The sequence below is a fragment of the Patiria miniata genome, unplaced genomic scaffold, assembly GCF_015706575.1.
Source record: "Patiria miniata isolate m_02_andy unplaced genomic scaffold, ASM1570657v1 HiC_scaffold_18, whole genome shotgun sequence".
Lineage (NCBI taxonomy): Eukaryota > Metazoa > Echinodermata > Asteroidea > Valvatida > Asterinidae > Patiria > Patiria miniata.
Window position 1 is genome coordinate 16906923 of NW_024037056.1, and position 23403 is coordinate 16930325.

At 39.8% G+C, this 23403-nt stretch overlaps 3 protein-coding genes across 4 annotated transcripts; 2 read left to right on the top strand and 1 right to left on the bottom strand.

Moving 5' to 3' along the window:
* Positions 1-4831: 4831 nt before the first annotated feature.
* Positions 4832-21891, bottom strand: LOC119724926. Of its 2 annotated transcripts, none has more exons than XM_038196246.1 (11): positions 21840-21891; positions 15813-15976; positions 15082-15208; positions 13929-14033; positions 12910-12976; positions 12103-12174; positions 11577-11692; positions 10604-10711; positions 6813-6928; positions 6006-6168; positions 4832-5566 (listed from the first exon to the last, which is right to left on the bottom strand). In XM_038196246.1, exons 2-11 carry the CDS (start codon positions 15945-15947, stop codon positions 5526-5528), a joined length of 1050 nt encoding a protein of 349 aa, XP_038052174.1. In that variant the 5' UTR covers positions 15948-15976; positions 21840-21891; the 3' UTR covers positions 4832-5525. The 2 variants fall into 2 exon arrangements, with proteins under 2 accessions (XP_038052174.1, XP_038052173.1); XM_038196245.1 differs by lacking the exon at positions 21840-21891 and adding an exon at positions 16589-16745.
* LOC119725190 (MRN complex-interacting protein-like) lies at positions 16846-19790 on the top strand. Its single transcript, XM_038196550.1, has 4 exons — positions 16846-17166; positions 17480-17680; positions 18090-18293; positions 18747-19790. Exons 1-4 carry the CDS (start codon positions 17047-17049, stop codon positions 19788-19790), a joined length of 1569 nt encoding a protein of 522 aa, XP_038052478.1. The 5' UTR covers positions 16846-17046.
* Positions 20506-23393, top strand: LOC119724929 (cAMP-responsive element-binding protein-like 2). Its single transcript, XM_038196249.1, has 3 exons — positions 20506-20726; positions 21350-21562; positions 22940-23393. The coding sequence occupies exons 1-3, from the start codon at positions 20664-20666 to the stop codon at positions 23054-23056; spliced, it is 393 nt and encodes a 130-aa protein (XP_038052177.1). The 5' UTR covers positions 20506-20663; the 3' UTR covers positions 23057-23393.
* The last annotated feature ends 10 nt before the right edge of the window (positions 23394-23403 follow it).

Consider the following 23403-nt stretch of genomic DNA (forward strand, 5'->3'; position numbering starts at 1 on the left):
GCCTTATGCTTACTGTAAAAAAAAAAAAAGAATGTCACCAGGCCACGGAGGTATTCCTGGTATTCCTCCATCGCCAGACAAAATGTACCGTTATGTAAACAACTTCTTTAACTTGTTCTCTTTGTTGAGAACGAGCGTCCATTTTGTTCACCAAAATGTGTCTGCTTACCTGACATGACGTCATAGGTCCTGTTATGGTTTGAGACCCGTTGCCGTTGGCAGGATTGGACGGTTAGTGTTAAATAAATAAGCAGCTATTATCTGGATATATTGGAGGTGTCATCTCAGGCCTGCGTTATCCCATCCCTGTGGTTAGTCAAGGATTACCCTATTCCCATGTTACTTTCTAAATTTCCTGGGGACATGTCATGATGCAGCCACTGACAGCTACAATTGGGCCAGTGGCATTTGAGACAATGGCGGTACTGCCCGTCGTCTGAGTATCACCCGTTGTCCAACCATAGAGCAAGGGTCCTTGCTCTAGCCTAGCCCTCTGTCCCCGGTCCAACAAGGGGGATATTCCATAGACTTTACATAATGCCCGCACGCCTTGAAAGAAAAATTCATCGTCGAGGTGCTTGACACTCAAACTTGCTAAGCATTGCTCGGCAAAGCTAGTTACCAGATAATGTTTCGGTACTAGTTTCTGTAGCAGATATTTTCTGCTTAGTAGGCCTACATGTACGTCAATTGCCATATGCAAGGCATAGACTGTTTACACAGCAAAAAGGGATGAGTTTCTTATGCCAACTTCATGTACTTGTTGAGTTGCCTTGTGCATGTACATTGTCTTCAACTGACGGACTTTTCCCCACAAATCTCATCGATACCTTTCTACAGACCTAATGCATTGCACCATGTACCTCAGATGTTGTTCTTTGCTATTTTAATTTAGTAACAATGAATGCACAGAATGCTCAACCCCTATCCAGACAATACAAAACCAATGACCTTTAAACCCCGCCTTAACGCATGTGTATTGGGCTTAGCCTTCCGACATCCTAAACTGTCGAAACCTAAATCCAATTTGATTGATTCCACAACAGAGATCGCACTCCTCAAGAAAATCTCCAAGAAAACTCCTCCACATACCATCAGGAGTAGATAGACGCATTACAAATGAGCATCGGGACCCGAAGTGCTCTCCAGTTTGGAGAGGATTTAAAAAAGAAAAGGTCCATAATGTCAGAGTACCTTGGCTTGGCTTCGCTGCTTAACTGCAATTCCTTCAAGACCATTTTTGCCTTTCAGAGAAGGCCTCCCATAACAGGTAGCAAACAAACTGAAGTGGGAGACGATTGAAAGTGGAGACTGCAGATTTGCATCTTAGTAAAACACATCAAAGGACCGATAAGGGTCCTTATGGAAAACAAATGCTCCTGAAAAGGGGGTGGTGCCAATGTAGGATCCAAGTTGCAGAAGAGCTAGGAACTTGTCTGTAACACGTTACCAAACATTGTGAAGTGTTTGGCCGGAGCCAGGGGCTGGGAACAGTTAAGTTAGACGGTGGTGCCAATGTAGGATCCAAGTTGCAGAAGAGCTAGGAACTTGTCTGTAACACGTTACCAAACATTGTGAAGTGTTTGGCCGGAGCTAGGGGCTGCGAACAGTTAAGTTAGACGGTGGTGCCAATGTAGGTTCCAAGTTGCAAGAGGAGCTCGGGTACTTGTCTGTAACGAGTTACAAAGCACTGTGAAGTGTTAGCAGGGGCTGGGAACAGTTATGACACTCCTAGTTTTGGTCTAAAACTGCCAGGAATTTCTCCACTAATGCAGCTGAATGGACCGATCCAGTAAGCCCCTTCCCATGCACACTGGGCAAATTAACACGTGCTCCTCTCCAATGCCACACTGCATTTTCCTGCCGCGCGCATCATACGCGCGTGCACGCATGTCGGACTTCTGTGCACGCACGTCGGACATAAATCACGGCTGTGATTGGGTCAGAACACCATGGGGCGGTGCTTACTGGATCGGTCCATTGCACGGAGTTGCTAAGCACACGATTTTCTGCTGACCAGACATAGCCTCCGTCTACATTTCACGGAGACTAAGCATAAGCACAGCAAAAGGCACGCTTACCTCAGAGGAAAAATTTGGTTAACTCAGTGACGTAACGATTATAGAAATCACCATGCGCGGGCGAGCGCCGGCACATACATAATAGTTAAATAGTGCTTATGGTTTTGGAGGATTTTGGAGGATTTTGGAGGATACTGATGTTTTACATAGGACTGAATTCCATTGGTTTCCGAGCACTTAGAGGATTTTGAAGCATCCAGGATTCTTCCAAACAAAACTACCTGGGAAGTTGTAATTAAGGATCAAGATTATGACACAAACATAGGAACAACTTTTTTAATGAACCAAAAAACTAACAGTATACATGTAATATTTTCTCTGGTTATTAAAAAATACAATTTTTTATATGATAAAATCAATGACATGCCACGATTGATAAAATAGCACACAGAAATGGAGGAAACAATTAGGTTAAGGAATTTTGCATATGAAGGATCTTTTCTTTTAAAATAAGTGACGGAGTAATGAAGTGGACATGAACTTTCATGGAGTTTTCCAAACCCAGGATCAATCTCCAACTTCGGGTTTAGGTTCTATTTTCGTAATTTTTGGTTAAACCGGGCATAGTGTGGGTCTATTTTTCTATCAGTGAAGATACAATTATAATCATATGAGCCCTTACATTACAGTGTTTTCATTTGGTTCAAGCATTTAGTACTCTAAAATGACTCTGTAGCTGGATGAAGCTGCAACTGGAATGCTCCCCGAATTTAGAAAACACCTTCAACCAGACTAGACTTGATTCCAGTCCATCAGCCCTCAAAGAATCTTATCTGCACTGTGATCAAATTGTTTAACTGTATGAAAACTCCATGGATTGTACACAAATTTCAGGGTTTCGGCATGCTGTTGCTATTTAAGTTTAAAAAAAAAGTGATTATCGTTTATTAACATTTAAAACTATTCTTTACATAGAATATGCGAGTAACACAATGTAAACAAAGTAAAGTCTGTCACGAGCCAAATGGCCCATCGGACCGGCGTTTATCTCCGGTTTCCTTGGCATGAAACGACTGAGAATATTATTACTCCCCCTGGATGGGATGCTAGTCCATCACACGTTACTCCCCAGCTAATGCCGGTACCCATTTATACTCCCGGGTGGAGAGAGGCAAGTGGGGGTGAAGTGGCTTGCCCAAGGACACAACATATGACCAGCAGCTGGATTCGAACCCCTGTCGCACTGATCATGAGTCACGAACCCTAACCACTTGGCCACACTCCCTCTTACACAATGTAACTAAATGGAAAAAAAGATAAAAATTAAGAACACTGAAATTAGTGTGGAGTCTAAATCGATATTTGTTTCTGTCTTTAGAACTTCTTGATGATTGCTGAAGAGGAGCTCTTTTCCGAAAAGAAAGGAAAAAAAAATCAAAACCGATAAAAAATGACTTTTTTGGTCAAGCCTGAAGATATAGGCACAAGTCATTGCCAAATCAAAATTCAAATGCAAGAAAATGACAAGAAAATATTAATGACAAGAAAAAGTGTCAGAAATTTGAACTATAAGAAAATGCTCTGGGTTACCGTATTTGAAATTTGAGAGAAGTTTTGCCACTAAAGTGTCAAATATGTTTGTGGCATCTAGTTAATATATCAGTCGGGTTTCAGTTGAGTTAAAAAATGAGACAAATTTTCCTCCTTTTTTTATAAAATCGAAATAGACTTTAAAAAACGCTTACTCTCTGGGAGTCTCACAACAATCCACTACAACACTGTTCTTTATTACACGTAAATTCACACGGCACAGCAAAAGTAAACATAAATATTTCTGCATATTTTTGATTGGTATTCATTTTTTTTTTTTTAAGCTGACTTTTACGTTCCACTTATCACCACCAGTTAAATATCAACTTATATAGTGATTATTGTCTTACACTACACTTCATAAATACATGAGACAGTTTACCCATTCCTATTGGTCGAGAGCCTGTCACGCGGGTGGTTTACAAACGATTGATAAAACACCAACTGGTTTTAAAGATATAGGCCATCATTTGTAATTTGTGCATTTTGTTCGTTTGAAGCAACAAAAGTGTTCAAAATCTAATGAAGGATACTGAGCAACTAACCTGATGAAGTTTCAGCTCAGCTTCAGCTGTATATTCCGAGAAAAACAACATTCTAGGATCTCAATTTCAAATCAAAAGTTGCTGAATCATGTTTTGAATTGTTTTTAATTGCAGCCATACGCAATGTCGTGCACTGATCCGACAAATTATAGCAACCGCGCGCGTGTGTGCGTCGTGCCAATGCTTGCGCACGCTGCGCCGAATGCAACAAACTACTAATTTAAATTTTCCTACGGTGCATCTTAAGACGCACTGTTGGAAAGGCCTTCTTTCGTTGATTACTTCAAAATGACAGCTTGCCAGAAAGATTAATTTCACAGGGAGTTTAGTCTACTTACTATCTTTCAACCAAGTATGTTTTTCAACAATAATACGCCAGTTACTTTTTCGGATGGCTGCAAATGATGGACTATAGCTTTAAACACAAAATTCCTGCACCAATGCATTCTGCGCCACATCGTGCAGTACACGCCGTGTACTGTTTGACCGTAAGGGTATTTATGAATGGGAATAAATATGTGCTTGGCTGGTATTAAACACGTACGTTTAAACCGGCTGGGAGCCTTTACGCAGATAATATCCCTTGCCTTCCGCTCCGGCCGTTATCAGTGACCCTAGTCGGTTTAAGACGTACTTGTTTAATACAGCCAAGCACATATTTAATCCCTTATTGCTATAGGATACTTTTTAACTACTGGCTAAAGTAACACAAAACAAAACGTGACAAAATCAACTTGTGCACATACGTAACAAGACAACATAACATATGACTTAAAACTAAGTAATACTGCCTCATTAACCGATGATTAGGTATATTTAGTAGAAAAAAAATCCTTTCAAATAAAAATTTTTACCATGGATGAAAAAAAAAAATTCTGAAAAGCTCTATTTTTTTTCTTAATTAAGGGAGTGATTACTAAACTGTTAATAGAAAATGTCGCGAGTTTGGCTGTAAAATGAAAATTTCTCAAGTCAACCAAAACCTTCAGAAAAAAATTCTGCAACCCAGGGTCACTATACACCTGCTTCAAAAATAACTTGGGCTTTTTTTATTCCCACTTTTCTTGAAATCTCACTTCAGATCTCATTTTCTCCTTTTTACAAGGTATTGCAAAGGTTTAGCAAAAACAACAAACAGAATTCAAACGATCCTGTGACGTTTCAAGGAATTGCCCGCTTGGCTTTTTTCCCAACAATTTTTGGATCATCCTCTTCCTAACCATTCTTAATCTCGCTTCAAACTCTCATTCTTGTCTCTCCTCCGTCCACCGACATTCTGTTTAGTGTTGCTCTGAGAAAATCTTCAAGTAAGAACAAAAATCAGCTCCTGCTAAAGCCAGTTTTTGTTCTTATCGTCGGGGAACCGACGTCACTGTTGCATGCCTGGGTAGCCCGGTGCGTGGTTCAATCCTGAAACATAATTGAAGGAACGTGCATAGAATAAACAAAATAAAAATTGGAAATAATTTGGTTGGCTGCTGTCTTTCTCCAAATGGTGGATCAACTGATGCACGAAAATGACACACTCTACGCCATGGTCAAGTGGTTACGGTGTTTGACTCATGTACGAAGGTGCGTGGGTTCGAACCCTGCCATGAACATGGTGTTTGTGCCCTTGGGCAAGGCACTTAACTACAATTGCCTCTAGCCACCCAGCAGACTACCTGTGAGGGTCGAGGACTGATTGAGCGCTGATATCGGCTGCTGCGTGGTCCAATGGCCTGATGAACGGGTAATAATTGTAAAGCGCTTTGAGAATGTTGATACGATGGAAAGCGCAATATAAGCAATATTATTATTATTACTCTCTGGCTAGCAAAATCAAGAAAGACCGGTTCTAAAAACTCACCCACAGCAGGCATCCCTAGCCCAGGCCTGTACCCACCGCGGGGCACCCCGAGCCCCCTGCCTAGCCCCGCCAGGTTGGGCCCACGACCTGGCAGGGGCACGTTGCTGTACTCATTCTGGGATACAGTGGAGGGTGGGGCAGAGGGGGCGGTGCTTGCTGCGGCCTGAAGATAAGCAGGAAAAAAATATCATTTTACATGCATGGCAACAAGCCATTTGCGAGTAACCTATACCCTTTGGGATTTACATTTCAATAACATCTAGTACACTGACTTGCTCAGAATGCTTGGCACATTTTAACTTTGAATTCTCCAGACCAAAGACACTGTTGCTAATTACATGATTCGGGGCAAGCTCTTGCATAGTTACGTAAGAGACGCTCAGCATCAATACATCGCTCACAATGGGTGAGAATGGCACAAAGACACCAGACCATGCCAAAGCTGGGTGTTGCTAGCAAAAGGCTTGCCCCGAATCACGTGATGTAGTAACAGTCTCTTTGGTCGGGAGAATGCAAAGTTAAAATGTGCAAAGCATTGGATTAAGTCAGCGTTCCAGATTTTATTCAAATTTAACTCGCAAATGGCTTATTTTATTTCTCTTTTTGAATTAGGGCTGTCCTGAAAATACCGAATATCCAAATATTCGATCATCACCTGAATATCCAATAGCTTTTTCCGGTTGGAATATTAAAAAAACAAAGTAACTACGCACGTGTACATAAAACCAACTCACTTTTAATGCGACCACAGCCTTCAATGTAAATCAACTTTCTTTAAACAAATTTTATTCATCAATGCTGTATTACCATGGCAACAGTGACAGGACGTCTGGACCCCGTCTCTTGCACATCTGCAGCAGATGACTCCTCATCTGTGTCCCGCGAGTGGAAGATGTTGGCAGCGATGGAACGGCCCTGTACAGCTGTTTCAAGGAAATGAAAATATTGATCATCAAAAACTCTATTTTGACAAAAGTGAGGGAACCGATTTGAAAGATTTAAATTATCTTCCAATTTTTGCCACATTTTTTGCAAATATTCAAACTTCAAACTAGATTTGCAATGCCCAAAGTAAAAGACAACTGTAGGTTAGAAGAAGAATACCACAACGAGTTAAAATATAGGGAGAGTGGTTGGTGCAGTGGTTACTGTCCTCGCCTTTCACCTCTATGGCCCAGGTTCGATTCCTGTCCTGGTCCACATGTGGATTGGGTTTTCAGTCCCGACCTGATTCCGTGGGTTTTCCCCAGAATATTCCTCTGGGCTTTTCCTCCCACCTCTAAAACTGTAATTTCTTCTCATTGTCTTCTCTCTACAGGTTTCTTCAGGCTTTCGAGCTACAGTGCTTAGGGCACTTTTGAGGAAACCTTGGTTTCATTACCAGAATAATTATTAAAAGGCCTAATACTTTTAATTTAATAGTAATAACATCCAAGATATTTTCAACCTGAAAACTGAATTTGATAAAAAAAAATTAAAATTGCAGTGAAGGCATTTGGAATTAGTAAAGAAATTTGACTTTGCAAAAATTCAAAAGGAGCGCGCTATTTCCATTTGTCTGAGCAACTTTTGTCCCTTATTTCGTCCTTCCACCTAAGAAATAATCTGCAATTGTTACCATTACAATTAGGCAACTGTTAGCCATGCAAAACTTACTAAGCACTGAACATATTTGCTTTGTAATACCCAGTTACCAACCAAAATGCAATAAGCTTTCTATTGCTGGTCACTGGCCCCACCGATTCTCTGCTTAAGACATACACATGTAAATCTGGTAACTACACTGGGCCCTTATAACCTATATGCTAAACATGCTTACAAGCACATGACACGTTTGTTACACGTGCACTGCAAGCATCCTTGGTTCGGTCGTAAAGTTCTGTCACTATTGCAGTATTTACCAAATGAAGCCTCTAAAATAAGTTGGTTTTGAAAAATGTTTTTTGCTTCTCAAATGCTTGTTATTTGAACCTTGGGGAGAAGTTTTTTGAAACTGTATATGTTCAGCCTTCGGAGATGAGGGGGGGGGGGGTTGACCAATTCAATCGACACATCAATTCACACAAGGGTGGAAAGCCGGACAAAGCAGCCGGCTTGGGATTAAAGATCTTTTGCAGTGGCGAGCATTGGTGCGCTATTGTTACACCCGTCTATTCCAATACATCCCTCAGGGGAAAATGTACAATGTTTGACTGTCACTTCACAAAACGTTGAAGGCCGCTGTAGAGTTTTCTTTTCGCAAACTCACTTTTGTGTCACCAAAAAAAGGGAGAGACATAAAAAGATCCCACCAGGACAAAAACGCCTGGCCGCTTGGGTAAAACTGATTTCTAGAGTCATTTGAAGAAGACTTTTTGATTCTTTTGTTTTTGGTTAACTCTTTGGGGAAGTTGGATAAAATGGGATAAGGTTGGGCTTTTGACAACAAAAAGACGGGGCGATTGGGAGGGAGAGGTGTTTTTTAAATGGGGCAGGTGGAAAATTGGGGGGATTTGCAGGTGCCGACACAAAACTGCTCTTTTCTAAAGACACCAAGCCTTTTAGGGGGCGGGTAGTGATGTTTACGATGCCACTTAATCCGTTTGGACACCACAGTAAACGATGGTGGCATTTAGTATTCAGCTTGATGAGAAGCCTCCAATTACTTATCATGATTTCACGGCATGATCAGAATAAATTCACCTTGGAAAAAGCTACGCTACTCGGTAAAAGTCACTATTAAAAGGATAGCTACTTAAGTGACAAACTTTTAATTCCTCCATGTGCCAATTGTATTTTTTTGTTTTGTTATTTACTACCTGGGCATAAATTTACATCTTTTGGAAGGATGCAAAACCTAAACACAATCAATTTGTCACATTTTTCATGACATAAGGCAGTTTCAACAAACAACTGCATTACAGATTGCAAGCCAAAAATAGTGTAAAACTGATATGGGATGACCTTTTGTAACCATTTATCAAAGAAGGGTAAGGCCAACCATAATTTTTTTTTATGGGAAAATGAGGGAAAAAAAACACCCAAAACCATCAATTACTACTTTTTCCCCTGGACTACACGCAGACACCTCCAAATGATCGTACACACACAAAAATTTGCCCCAACCCAAAAAAATTCCTTCCCTACCTAACTTATTTTCGAATACCAATCGGAAGCATTTTTTTTCTTTTTTTTGCCTAAGGCCCTAATGCAGCAGCAACTTGCTCACCCTCTACCACTTTGATCAATTCAGACGTCTCTTTTTTCTGTTAGGACGTATTCGGATCGGATGTGATTTGTCAGATTACTAGCAGTCTGTTATGCAGAGATTTTATGCGTCTGGCTCACGAGAAATGGGTTTTTGTCTCTTGGAAAGAATAGCAGTGTCTAGCAGAGAGACAAAGAGACTTTGAAAGAAAGTGACGACATCCTTGGAATCACATTGTTGGAGGACACTAAACTTTTAATGGTTCTTCTTTTCATTGGACAAACGTTTGCCTCCCGCAGAGGACTCTGGTATGGCACAACTTCCTGCCAGAAAATAAAGGATTTTCCCCTGAAAAACACCTTTTGGGGTGCAATTTAGGTGTAACAAATGGACGAAGGAAACAGGTGGGCGGGTAATGGGAAAAATCACGGGGTTGCATTCAGGTTAAATGAAAGCACATTACGATGTGTTATAGCTGTGTCTGTTAACTTTTTTGACCCCCCAATAATGAAGTGTTTGTAATGAATGCTCTTATCCAGGGTCCAGATTCCCTAAGCTGCTAAGTACCGTAGCAAGTACAGCAATATGCTAAGCTTAGAAAGCACTTGCAGGGCTGCCATGCTCGAGTAAGAGCTGAGCGTGAGAATTTGGCGATGGAGCTCGATCAGAACGAATGCGATCGTGAAACGAAAAGCCCTAACGGCGTGGGTATCGAGGCCTTCCTAGGACCCCAGACAATTTTTTTATTCTAGACGCTCTGTGGTGCGATTTGAGGCAATTTCGGACCACTTTTTAAAGGCAAATGATGAGCAAAAGATCATCATTAAAACATAATTTTCAAGTTGGAGTCAATTATGTTTTTTCATATTTTTTTAGCGTGAGAAAGCCTGTGTGGGCGATAGAGCCTGAGAATAACCTGAAAGTTAGCCAACTTATGAAAACCTAAAAGTAAAACCAGAAACAAGAGTTCAAGAACTCCTGCATTAGCAGATGCACACTACAACACTGCATTATTGCATGGAACGTTTCTATAAAAGAAAATCACGGCTTGTGGTCCCTTTATTTGTCAATGTAAACTGGTCCCACTAGAGGGGGCTATTACAACATAATGTCCGAGTAAAGTCGCTGAAGCTACTACACAATGTCATGCTGCTTTGAACAAACTGTTTTGCTGAGAAAAAAAGTCACATATAAAATCCATATGATTCGCACTTAGGACATTTTCATAATTACCATCTCTAAGAAATTTAAACCATGCCTTCAAACACATGCACATCATAAATCGTATAAGATTGCCTCAACAAACAACAAAAAACAAAAAGAACCAATATTAAACAAATAAAACTATTTTTTAGAACTAATTTTTAAAACAATCTATTTCCAATAATAAACAATAAAAATGTTGACTTACTTGTACTTGTTCCCGGTCTCGGCATAGAGTTCTGGCCTGGCATGAGCACTGCTCTTCCCATTCCAATGGGTCCATGTGGGACCCGCTGTCTAATGGGGAGCATGCCCCCTGGAAAATCAACGGCATAAATGTTCACCTTTAAATGTTATGTGAGTACAAACAACAGTTACACACTGCAGTAGTTTTAAATAAATGAAGGGAAGTTAGTTATGAGCATGGCTCTTCCCAATCCAATGGGGCTGCTTGCAACACTGTTTAATTGAATGCACGGCCTCTGGAAAATCAAGAGGTCTTTTTAAAATAAATATGGGGTCTTTTTATTCAAAACGTATTGAAATTTTTAATCTGTATTCCCAAGAGTCTAGGCAAGGGCTTACACATGTAATATGAACAATCAGGCTTTTTCAATATTTTCTACAAAAAAGAAAGATATTATGTAAATTTTTTTGACCCGGTCATTTCAGATACTGTGTCAAATAACAATCTAAAACACTACATTTTTGACAAAATTCCTCGTTATTTTTTCTTAATAAATTTTCAAGTTGTATGTTTGATTCCAATCAAAAAACTATTTTTAAAATATTTTTTTGTGGGGGGGGGGGGGAGAGTTTGCAACCCTATGAAAAACGTTTTCATTTTGGTCACAAATACATCCGCCTTGCCAGCAGACTGGCTCCCAGACCATATATTATCGATACTGATTGTGGGGCCGGAACCAGCCTACAACGCGAGAATTGAATTGTTGACAGGCCGCTAGTAATTTAAAAAGTGTAAATTAATAATTCGTTAAAAAATTGGCCAATTTTTTTCGGTCGGTGTGCGATTCAAAAGTGAATAACTTAAGTAAGTAACTTTTTGTATTTCTAGAAAAAACAGCAGCTTAGAAAAGGAATCTATTTTTCAGGGTGAAACTCAAAAAAAAAAGCACAGGGAATCATCGTTAAGTTTTGTTTCGCCTTAAGACAACTCTTACCGTTTTGTTGTGGCATTTGTCTCGGTTCAATGCCAGCCACTGCTCTGGGTAGCTGCTTTGGACGTCTCATGTCATCCCTTGGAGGTTCAGGCTCCATCGGTTCCTCGTCATCGATGCTAGGTAAACAAATCGACAAACAAACAAACGTGGTTAAGAACAAACAGAGGAGTTTATTTCCTATTTATCAAAAGTCGGTTGCAAAATTGTTTGCCAGAAACTGAGTTCAGTCATTTGTGAGGTGTTCTTGCAAAATGAAACGGAACTAAATGCCCAAAAACCAAATGGGTGTAATTTTTTTTCTTTGATTTTCAGAATTATTGATATTTGTTATCTTCGATATGTCAACTACACATATTTTAAAGAAATGGTATAAAAATCGTGGAATAATTTATAATTTTTAAGGAAAAACAATGGACATCTTTCTTTTTCACGAATACAAAACTCAAAACTTTCATGGCCTTTTTCTCGGTATTTTACTTTTTGACATTTCAATAAAAAACATAGTAACTAATCTTAGAAAATTTACTTTAAGTCAGCACTGTTCTTATGAACCTCAAGCAGTTTGCGGTTGAACTCCTTCTTCTGAGCCTTGGTCATTCTGTGGATGAAATGGTAGAAGAAATATCAATCAGATTAGGGAAAAAAACTTATGAATAAATTACTTTCATAACTAAGGAATGACTATCCTTTTGGGTAGTTGGTAATTTTCAGTTGTACAGGGTGAGTAAAAAAAACGAAACCCAAATGTCAGGACTATTGTTTTACTGAAATTCTGCATGTAGCACTTTCAAAATATAGGACATGAAAGCCCAATTCATAAGCTTTCTTTTAGTACAAGAATCATTCAGATCACTCATGTACTTTTCAAGTTACGGAATTTTAAACACAACCACCGTTTTAAAGTTCTGTCCACGGATCACAAAAAAAGGTGTGCGTTCTTTCAGCAAAACGAAAACAATTCACACTCATCCCTATGTGATTTGTTTTCGTTTTGCTGAAAGAACACTGAACTTGGGCATGCGACCGGGAACACATAAAAAAAAGAGGAAATCACAAGGTTTACAAGAGTTTTTCAATTAACTACCTAGGGGTGTGCAAAATCATATTAAAATTGGGGAATTCAGGACTGTTAGGGCTATTGGTAAAAGTGTGTCAAAGTAAAAAACATTTGTATCACTGTGGGGAAAAGTTACGAAGGTCTTGCAAAAAGGGCTCTATATATCCCATATGTGGGTCTGGAGCCGTGGGCCGTTAAACTCGACTCTCGTGATACTTCTAGATTTAAGCAAATGATTGATATGTAAATGTACCATTGTTCTCATGGCCTACCTACCCAACTAAGGAATGGATTCTCTCTGGGTCCTCATCCTGGTAGTGTGCTTTGCGGGGTTCACTCTCTTCTGTTAAAACAAAAAATTGTAAACAAAATTATTTTATGACGGAGGTAATTTTGAGGATGGCGCTTTACCCTTGCTCTTTGATTGTATATTTTGTAGTCAGTCAGCAAGATATGCCGAAACCCTCCAAATGGAGGGATGATAGTATACAAATATTTACTGCTTCGAGTGTTGTAGTAAAACTAGCGTCCCAAGGTGATCCATTGAGGGAAAAGAGGGAAAATAGAATGCTCCATTGATCACAGAGGGACGCTAGTTTTAGTACTCCATGAGAAAAAGCAGTCAATATTTTTGTTTAATTTAATTTAATTTAATTTATTTTATTTCTTTTTGGGATACACTTATTACAACAAACAATGACATTCAATACATAAAAATTCACATGAATATTTCAGACAAAACATACGCAATTTAAAATTTAACCAGCTTCGCTGGATTACCCAAAAGAAACATAGTTTCTGTCAAGAGGCTCTCCAACCGATTAAATAGGAAACACAACAATGTTAATAAATTATATTATGTAAAAACTTTAAGACATAAAAACTACTTAAAGAAATACAACAATTTATAACACCTGTCCCACAGATTCTGCTTGATTTTTAAGCAATAACTGATTAATTTAATCTAAATCTAATTAAAATCTACTTCTATTTGAATACCAAAGTAACTGAAAAGTAACTAGCACTTTTCCAAACTATCTTTCACAAAATGTTTGAACCCAGCTCTGTAGCGCTAGCATTTGGGAACAAATTGCGCAACGTGCACCCTGTATGCATTTGCACACAATACCGGATGCTATGTGTATAGTTCTTTGGTCGTTACAGGTACAGTGCTTCGGTTGCTATGGGTATAGTACTTTTGGCTGTGCACAGCAACATAGCAATAATAGTGAATGCCATGTGACTAGCTCTCGGCCAATCAAGATACAGAACCTGTGGGTGAGGTTAATAATTACCTATGTCCCAGTTTTCAGATGAGGTAGGGTGACAGTCATGGCGGTAGCTGGGGACGGATGTGTCCCCCTTCAGGTAGCTTCCGTCTGTGCCATGCTGCGTCTGGGCTGTTCATAAAAAAGTGAAACAGAATCATTAGGCTAATTGAGAACGAAAAAGTTGGTCTTAGATAAAGGATTAGTAATTCTGATTACTGTATAGTGGAGTCCCCTAACGTGACGCACTTCGACGTTTCCCTTGACTTTCCTCATACAGTGTTGCCAAACCTCTTTGTTGAAAAACTGCAAATTCATTCAGTTAAATACTGTTACTATTACCTTAATAATGCTTGCTGTTGAACCTTTGTGAACAATTTCAGTGTCATGAAATTAAGTCCGACATTCATAAAAAGGTGGCTAGTAGGAATGAGATTCTCAAAAATCTCAATGTCGAATTGACAGGTAGGTCCAACTTTGATATTTTGGATTGACTGTCAAGCCCTTTAAAGACTCTGTACAGATGCTGAAAAGATGATGTGGAAACAGTGTCTTCTTAAGGAATAATGACCATTTAACCCTGGTTTGTAAAGCGCCCCCCCGGTACCTCGGCCTGTCTATAGCTCGTCCGGTCTTCAGTCCAGTCTAGTCCGGTATGTAGGTCTGTCGGACTGAAGTCAGTCAGGCGCATCAGTTTATTTCCCCTTGGGGAACGTCCAGAGCAGAACAACAGACGGCTTATCGGATTACGGACTTGTAGCCAGAGATTACCAAACTGTTTAAGGGAGTAAGTAATTTACGGTCCCATTGTGCCAAACCACATGGCAGGGTTTTGATCTGTGCCTGCGAAGGGGCTCTTTTGTTTCGCGTTGGGGGATGAAAACCACAAGCTGGCGTTTTCTGGGATAGATTACATGTGCCAACACTTGCAAACAATAGACCCCAGGATGGGACAGTTCTTGATCAGCCACCGGACTAGCCATCTGGGGCGGTAGCTGGGCCGGTAAGAAAGGGCTTTTTGGGAGGGGGGGGGGGGGAGCTTACAGGGGGCCCTTTACAAACCAGGGTTGAATGGTCACTAAACCTAAGAAGGCTGGTTTTGTCATGACGGTGGAAAGCTCGAGTCAGCCACTAAAAATGACTGCGGGAACCCGTTGTATAAAACCAAGATTGAACTCACCATAGGCCAGGTCGGGTTCGATGGTGCTCCTGTCCGGGCAGTTAGCCACGTGGTGACGCAGCTCAGACACGGGAATGATGTGCCTGGCGTTGAAGGGGCAGAAGTGCTTCTTGGCACCCCTGTGGTTCTGAAACAGAAACGGAGTTTTTGAACATCATTTCTAATCCATTTCAACATCTTTGAAGTTTATATCTGTACCGCCCAAAACAATGCCAGCAAGTAGGATTTTACGGATTCTTCTAGGAATAAATACAATGTAACACAATGCAGTACAATGTAATATAATGTAATACAATGTAATACAATGTAAAACAATGCAGTACAATGTAATATAATGTAATACAATGTAAAATAATGCAGTACAATGTAATATAATGTAATACAACGTAACACAATGTAATACAATGTAATATAATGCAGTACAATGTAATATAATGTAATACAATGTAACACAATGTAACACAATGAAATACAATGTAACACATGCAGTACAATGTAATATAATGTAATACAATGTAACACAATGTAACACAATGTAATACAATGTGATACAATGCAGTGCAATGTAATATAATGTTAACACAATGTAATACAATGTAATACAATGTAACACAATGTAATACAATGTAATACATTGTAATACAATGTAACACAATGAAGTACAGGTACTAGTGGTGGACAGTGTTCTTATGGCTCATAATTGTCAATGACGAATGGAATGATGGGAATACCTTTCTACATTTCATGATGTGGTATGGGTAGCGCTTGGCCAGAATCCGGTGTACTTTGTCGTAGGGGCAGATGACATACTGCTCTGGGTCGCAGTCATCCATGCTGGGCAGGGCGTACTCGTTGGCTAGAGGCATGTTGGAAACTGATTTCACAATGCGAGAATCTGAAGAGAAAAAAACCCAGATCTGAAGTAGATCAGTGATTTGTCTAAAAGGGAGTAATTTACACAACGATGACGCCGCACGTTTTCCGGTGTTTGTTAGACATGTCCGCAGTAAGCTCGTCAGAACATTTTATAATTTTGAAAAGACATGCATCTTGGGCCAAGTTAGAAATAGAATAGGCCTACTTTGAAAATGCACTGAACTCTCCATTGACATTGAAAGTTTGTACCGTTTGTATACACAACCAACATGACCAAAGTCAGAATTGTAGTAGTAGTAGTACTACATTCTTTCCTGAAATATAGCACATAATAAAATTAAAAAGGCACTGAAATATAGCACATAATAAAATAAAAAAGGCAAAATTTCGATCTTTTCCCAAGCCCCCGATAAAACTCGACTCACTCTTAATCCCCCCCCCCCCCCACCCGGCACCCACCCCCGCCGTGAGCATGGCGAAATGACATGCGACATTGCGAGCGAGTCGAGTTGCTGAACATGCTGAAACGCAATCGACAAAGAAATAAGAATGTCCCTTATAAAACACTATAAAACAACGCAAAAACTTAATAAAACTACCACAACGTAACTGGTAATGTCAATAAAATTACCTGAATAACTTCAATGGAGATATGTTGTTATCAATTTACCAATAAATGTCAAAAATAACAGCAACTTTCACGACGTACTTCACAGGTTGCACTTGCAATTTGCAAATGGAAATTTCTCGGAATAAACATGATGTCATGTTATACCATTTTAAAGAGGGGGGGGTCAATTTTTTTTCTATCTTTAATTTCTGATAAAACAAAATAGACAACAGAAATAATTCCAAATTTGTTTTATTAAATCCCGAAAATCAAGTGGGGAATATAAAAGACTAAAAAGATATCCTGGAAATTACGGTCGAAATAAGACAAAATTTAACAATTATCACCTTCAATATAAGTGGTATGACCTAAGCGGTATGTCGTTTTCACTAACAAAACTAGAGAGGGCGCCCTTTCTACCCGCGCAATTTGGATACTTCCCTAAAAATTCATGAAAAATAAACACTGTACAGGCCAAGATGCCGCAAGAATTTCACGTGGTTCGCTGCTACGCCTGCCAGATTTTCCAAGTCCAGCAAGTAAAGAAGATCTCTAAGTGGGTGTGCAAGATGTGTGGGGAGAAACAGTCTCTCAAAAAGGTGGTGCTCGAGCTGTAAATAAGTGTAGTGTTATTGTTAAACTTATGATGTAATGTGCCCATCATCATTCAGTTGTTTCCCCCACCCCACCCCGGCCCCCGGGCTGCCCCACCCAAGACGTGGGGATTGTCACTTTTGAAGTGACAAAATCCCCACCCTCGGGCAAAATTTAAGTGCCTTTTTCCATGTAGTACGCCAATGGTAACAACAATGTAATTTGAGTCAAAAATGATTGTTGATCAAAATCTTATTCCAACATCACACTGTCAGACCGCAGTTGCAAAGCCTAATTATTGTGAAAATTGTTTGGCAGGAGTACGGCAGAGGTTCAGGTCAAGACTGCAGACGGCACGTTCAGAGGCTGAACATGACGGCTGGGGAGTACGGAAATGTAGGTCGTGGGACGCAGGACTCATTCCAGGAACAGGGCCACGGCTTCGCCCACGGTAGTTTGGAAGGTGACCATCGTACTCCTGCGGAGTCCAGACAGAAATCCTGTTTTGAAAACCCGAAGGTATAAACTTCAGAAGCTGTTAAAGGAACTGAACAAGATGAAGGAATTGAAAGATTTCCATATACGAAGTTCACTCAACACCCTGTGTACAAACCCTATGAGATTGGACTGAAAAATGCTAAGTGTTTTCTAAGAAAATGCTTGTATTTTCTCACTGCTCAAATTGACTTTGATGACATGAAATTGCTATCTGGGGGCTTGTTAGTCAATACAGAGGAAAATTAGTGAACTTCGTATATATGGAAATCTCTCCGTTCGAAGGAATTCCTTTTGTTATTGTTCATTGCCTGTTACTTGTTTGCAAATTTGTGAAGGACATTCTTATATTCCACTCCGTCCAAGTCCAACTTTTTGGTTTTCCTTATTCAGAATTGTACATTTCTTTATTTTTGTTCATAACTTCCAACAGCCAGAAACCTCTCTTTCAAGATGGCAGGCGTTTGTTGCCGACGATGACAACACTGACGAGATATCCACTCAAGATGATGACTTACTCCCTCAGCTGGGCAATGCCGAGATCACACTGAGTAGGCCGGTTCACCAGGGGAGAGGAGGGAAGAGGTACGGTGGATGGAAGAGCAGAAGAAAGAGGAAGCGAGAAGATTTTGATCAGGTTTGGAAAATTTTCCAATTAGACCAAGACTAGCAGTAATAAGACCAAGACTAGCAGTAATTTGGGGCCTTAATTTAGATTAAGGCCCCAAATTACTGACGGAATTACTGTACTGATGCTTTGTTATTGAAATTAAACATAAACTACACCAACTTAATTAATTTCCGTACTCAATTTTCTTTGTCACTTTTAAGCCTTTTGTTATAATGGCAAAGTGCCTTATTTTAATTAGTGTTTACCGTCAATGTGCCCAAAACATGTTCATATTTTGTCTGTGATTTAATATATTTGAAGCTCATATCAAGCTTTCCAAACTTTGCACGACAAAACTTGCAAACTTGTCACTTTTCTTTTGTAATGCCAGTCCATGTTATTTAGTGCTGTATGCTCGCACTGATTTCAGGCAATTCATTTGTTTAAGTAAAATCAAATTCCTTATTTTTCTATCCTTAGGATATCGATGTCGACTCCATGACAGCAATCCATCAAAACAGGAAATCGCCCGTGTCGGCAACTCCACAAAATAGGCCTGCCTTTTCCTGCAGTTCCAAGGCATCCAGCTTTCAAGATCGAGAGGACATTTTCCCCAGTCCACCTAAGTCACTCCATCGTCCACCGGAAACAGCACAACAGTTCTCCAATGTTGCGGATACCGACAGAGTCCAAACTGGGAAAGTTCAAGTGAAAAATGGCACACCTGGACCAAACCGGAGCTGGAATGATAAAACAGAGGACACAGCTGTAAGAGAAGTTTCCAAGAAACACCGACCGGCAGAAACCGGCCAAAGTGCCACCAGCAAGTGGGGACAGTTCCTTCAGGATTCTGATGATAAAAATGAGGACATCATTGACAACCGAGGACCAGCAGAATCTGGCTGTACTGCCAGCAGCGAGTGGGGACAATTCCTCCAGGACTCTGAGGACATAAATGTTGATGGAAATGAGGACATCATTGACAACCGAGGACCAGCAGAATCTGGCTGTACTGCCAGCAGCAAGTGGGGACAATTCCTCCAAGACTCTGAGGACATAAATGATGATGAAAATGAGAACATGATTGACAACCGAGGACATGTTGCCAACCCAATCTCTGAATTCAAAGACACTTACCCCACACCGGCTCTTGTTCATACCGCAGCAGTTCTGAGGGACAGACAATCCACTGATCAAAGTCATCATACTGAGGACCTTATTGACAACAGAGGACATGTTGCAAAAGACACCACACAACAAATAGAGGACACTTACACTCCGTACGCTCATTTGAATTCCACCAAATTTCCAAATAACAGGCAATCGACTGATCCAATTCAACCAGTCATGTGCCACGAAACATCTGTACAGGGTCATAGACTTGACAGAACAAAGGCACAGGGTAGGAAAAAAGTTGCACAAAGCAGTGAAAACAAAAGCTGCTTGCAGACGGAACTTCAGAAAAATGTGTTTTCCTTAGAGGATGAGGACCTTCTCGATGAGGTGTTCCAAGAAAACTGGTAGTTGAAACAAAAACAATGTTACAGTCATACAACACAATTTGTGCACTAAGGTTCTGAGTGAAGACCCATAGAGAAATTCTGCTCACTCACACTAGCCTTGACATGGTATTTTGTTGAAACAAATTGCATGTTGCCTTATATACAAAACTCTTATAATTATTCAAAAACTATTACAAGCTGGTGGATGAGTCAAAATCAACATTTGTTGTGAAGAATGATTAGAAATACAACTATCTATGAAAAAAATGGGATGAGATTTTGATAATTGAATAAAACTTTAATGAATACCATAATGGTGTGTCTGGAAAGTCAAATTTGTCTTTAAAGAATTTTAGTATGGCTTGTATATACCCGTTCCACAATTTTCTGGGATCGAGCGATCGATATTCGTATGGATTTTTTTTGTTCCATGATCTTTGAGTGGAATATCTTGAAAAAGAACATCTGGCGAGTACGTAATGAATCCGTCAAAGACACAATTAGGGCAATTGTGTTCCCAGAAATTCTCAGTTTTAATTAAAAGAGAAGGAAACTTCCAAGTTTGTTATTTGTAAAAAAAAATTGCCGTCTTCAAATTAAAACCCTAATTTTTTCTTCATGCGTCGTCTGCTTATTTTGTTGTAATAGCGCCCTCTTTCGATTCCAAAATATTGAAGCTGGTAAACGAGAACGTGGAGGAATAGCGAGTACCAGCACTTTCCAATCAATTACGTCATCTTTGTTTTGGTTCAATGAAAAGTCAGTCGATCGGCGAAAAAGGCTTAAGAATAAGATCTCAAACATTGATCGTATTAACAGTCCATTTTGGAGTGTTTATTCTCGACTTCTTGGGGTAAAAGTGATATATTCTAGTGCGTAGATCACTTCTGCAAACATGACGAAGCCTGTTGGTCGGCAGAACGATGAGGATTCATCGGAAGATGATGGCGCAAAAAAGGTACGAACAAGTGCAACTACTTTAGTTTCAATGACTTTTGACTTTTCATTTAGAGGTCTTTTTTTTTTTTTTTTTACTGTTTACTTATATTTGCCTTGTTTGCTGGTAGCTAGCGACTACTATTCATCTATGGGAGTATGTATGTCTAGCACGTTTTGCTTTTCCCTTCATCAGATATTTACATATTAATTATTATTAGGTGTGTGTTAATCATCCACCTGCTAATGCTATAATTTAGACAGTCACCAAACGGTCACAGACAGTCAAAATTTCCATCCACTTCCCCTACTATACTTAACACAGGCTATAGTCACCAGCAGTTAGATCAAATGTAAAGCAAGCACAGTGTGACTAGTCCAACTCAGTCCATTGACAATGAATAGACAAAGCAGGCAAGTTGTTGGCACAGCTGGCTTATTAATTACCCACAGCCAAAGCAAAGCTGTAACGAGTTACATAAACAGTCATGGCCAGTCAATCCTGCTTTATGTACGGTAGGCTGGGAATTATTAACTGTTGAAAACAGTCACCTGATTGATTTTGACTGAAAGGACAACTTGGCACAGAATGTATGTTTGCATAGAAGGGCTAAAATTTGAATTTTTTTTGTTTTGTTAATACAGCCAAAAACATCAACGACCTCCGGAAAAATCCGGAAAGTGGGCGGCAAGCGAGGGCGCAAGCCCTCCAAGATAGATCAGAAGGCCAAGCTGGAACGCAGCCGGCAGAGCGCGAGGGACTGCCGGGCCCGGAAGAAACAAAAATACCAGCTGCTGGAGGAGATGGTGGCTGGCAAGGAGCGAGATATTTGCGCTCTTAGAGAAGAACTAGATATGGTGAATATTTTCTTTGGAAAACTTGAGATTCTTGGAACTTTGTATCACACAGTGTCTCGGCTTTTTATAGGTAAACATTTTAGACTCGTCAAAACTGAGTGATTTCTATACATGTATAGAGAGTCCTGAAACGTTAGCTGTGGCCTTTTCCTTTGCCTTAGAATTTTAAGTACAAAGATAGTGAGCATTTCTTAAAACAGTGCATAGAAAGTGGGCAAGCAAGGTTCACTATACAATGTATGAGGCACATTTAATAAAGAAATAAGAATGTACTCACGATTGTACTGAATCCTAGCTTCTGCAGAGAAGAGGCACTAGACCCAAGGAAAAGATTTCTTCCAAGTGACACTGAATGAACAGCACTAAAAAGAAATGGGTTTTTTGGCTCTACGCTAATATTTGTAATAACTTAGGAAAGTAGTGAACTGAAATAGACAGAGCACCAGCAAACAACCAGATTCAGAGTCTACACTTTTAGTCATTTGGCTTGTATAGGGAGGGCCCAAAAGATACCTCAGCAGCTTCCAGTGGTATACAACAATGGAAAGAAATGCAGTGTGTTACATAACACTAAACATGGGACAGAACACTAAATATGTAAATAAGAAAGACCACAATATGGATGCTCTACTGCACCAACCACTGGTTAAAGGTGCCGTGGGAAAGTAATGGGCCTTATGCGCGAGTCGGCCATATTGAATTGAAAGTGAGGTAAAATATTAATTTTTGGAACTTGCAAAGAAAAATGAAAGCAAGTAAATTACTAATTAATTCCAGTCTGCTTCAATTCAATGAATAAAAATTAAATACATTCCCTAATGTTTAAAGCCAGATTAAAAAAAATATGACAGTAAAATAAGGCTGCATTATGCCTGCATAAATAGTCTGGCGCCATCCAATTCAACAGTGAACAATTAATGAAATACATTCAGGGAACTCGCCAAAAATGGCCAACTCATGCATAAGGCCCATAAAGCGTAAAATTGTTACATATTATCTATGCCCGTTTTTGCAATGTTCAACACGGCGCCAGGACTGGGCAGTTATATGGTAATGAAGGAAAAACCTACAATTCAAGAAAGATCAAATTTGCACTTGAACTTCAGAAGTTTCTCTAAAGACTAACGGAGTACCCTGTGCGAAAAATCTAAATAACCCTTTAGTGACTGTACTGCCCGAAACCGCCCCGCCTATTACTCCCTCTAGCGCCCAAAAGCACCCAAGCACTGGTTTTGTTGATTCTTCAGTAAATAAACACAATGTAATACAATGTAGTACATTTTCTAATGGTTAACTGCTGCTTTTTATAACTATTCAATTTCGTTACTGGGTAGAGACTTAATCTAACTTTTTTAATTTTCTCCATTTTTTCTGCAGTACAAGCAGTGGTGTAAGAAGATCGACCAGGGCACTATTCCGCCAGAGATCTATGACACACTGCAGACTGGCGAAGTGGCGAAGCCAAACGATCCCATCAAAGAGGAGCCATGTTGAGGTCAAAGGTCGGCAACCCGACACTCTTAATAGACTGAAGAGGGAGCCCTTTGGAAGAAAACTGGATAGCCCTAGGAGTTGTTGAACTACGGTCATGTGGATGCAAAGCCAGCAGTTGTATTTTGTAAATACGGTAGTCATGGTAATATATGCTGTTTATATTACGAGTTGAATTAAACGTTGTTGCATGTACAAGTTAAGACATTTCTGTACAAAAGTGACAAAAATGGGCAATTGTCAAAAATTAGAGTTTGGAAGATTTAGAGGATGTAGCATTACATTTTTATGACAAAATTCGGTGCGGTTTTTGCCACTTGGAAATTTCCTTTAAAAATTATTTTTTTCCA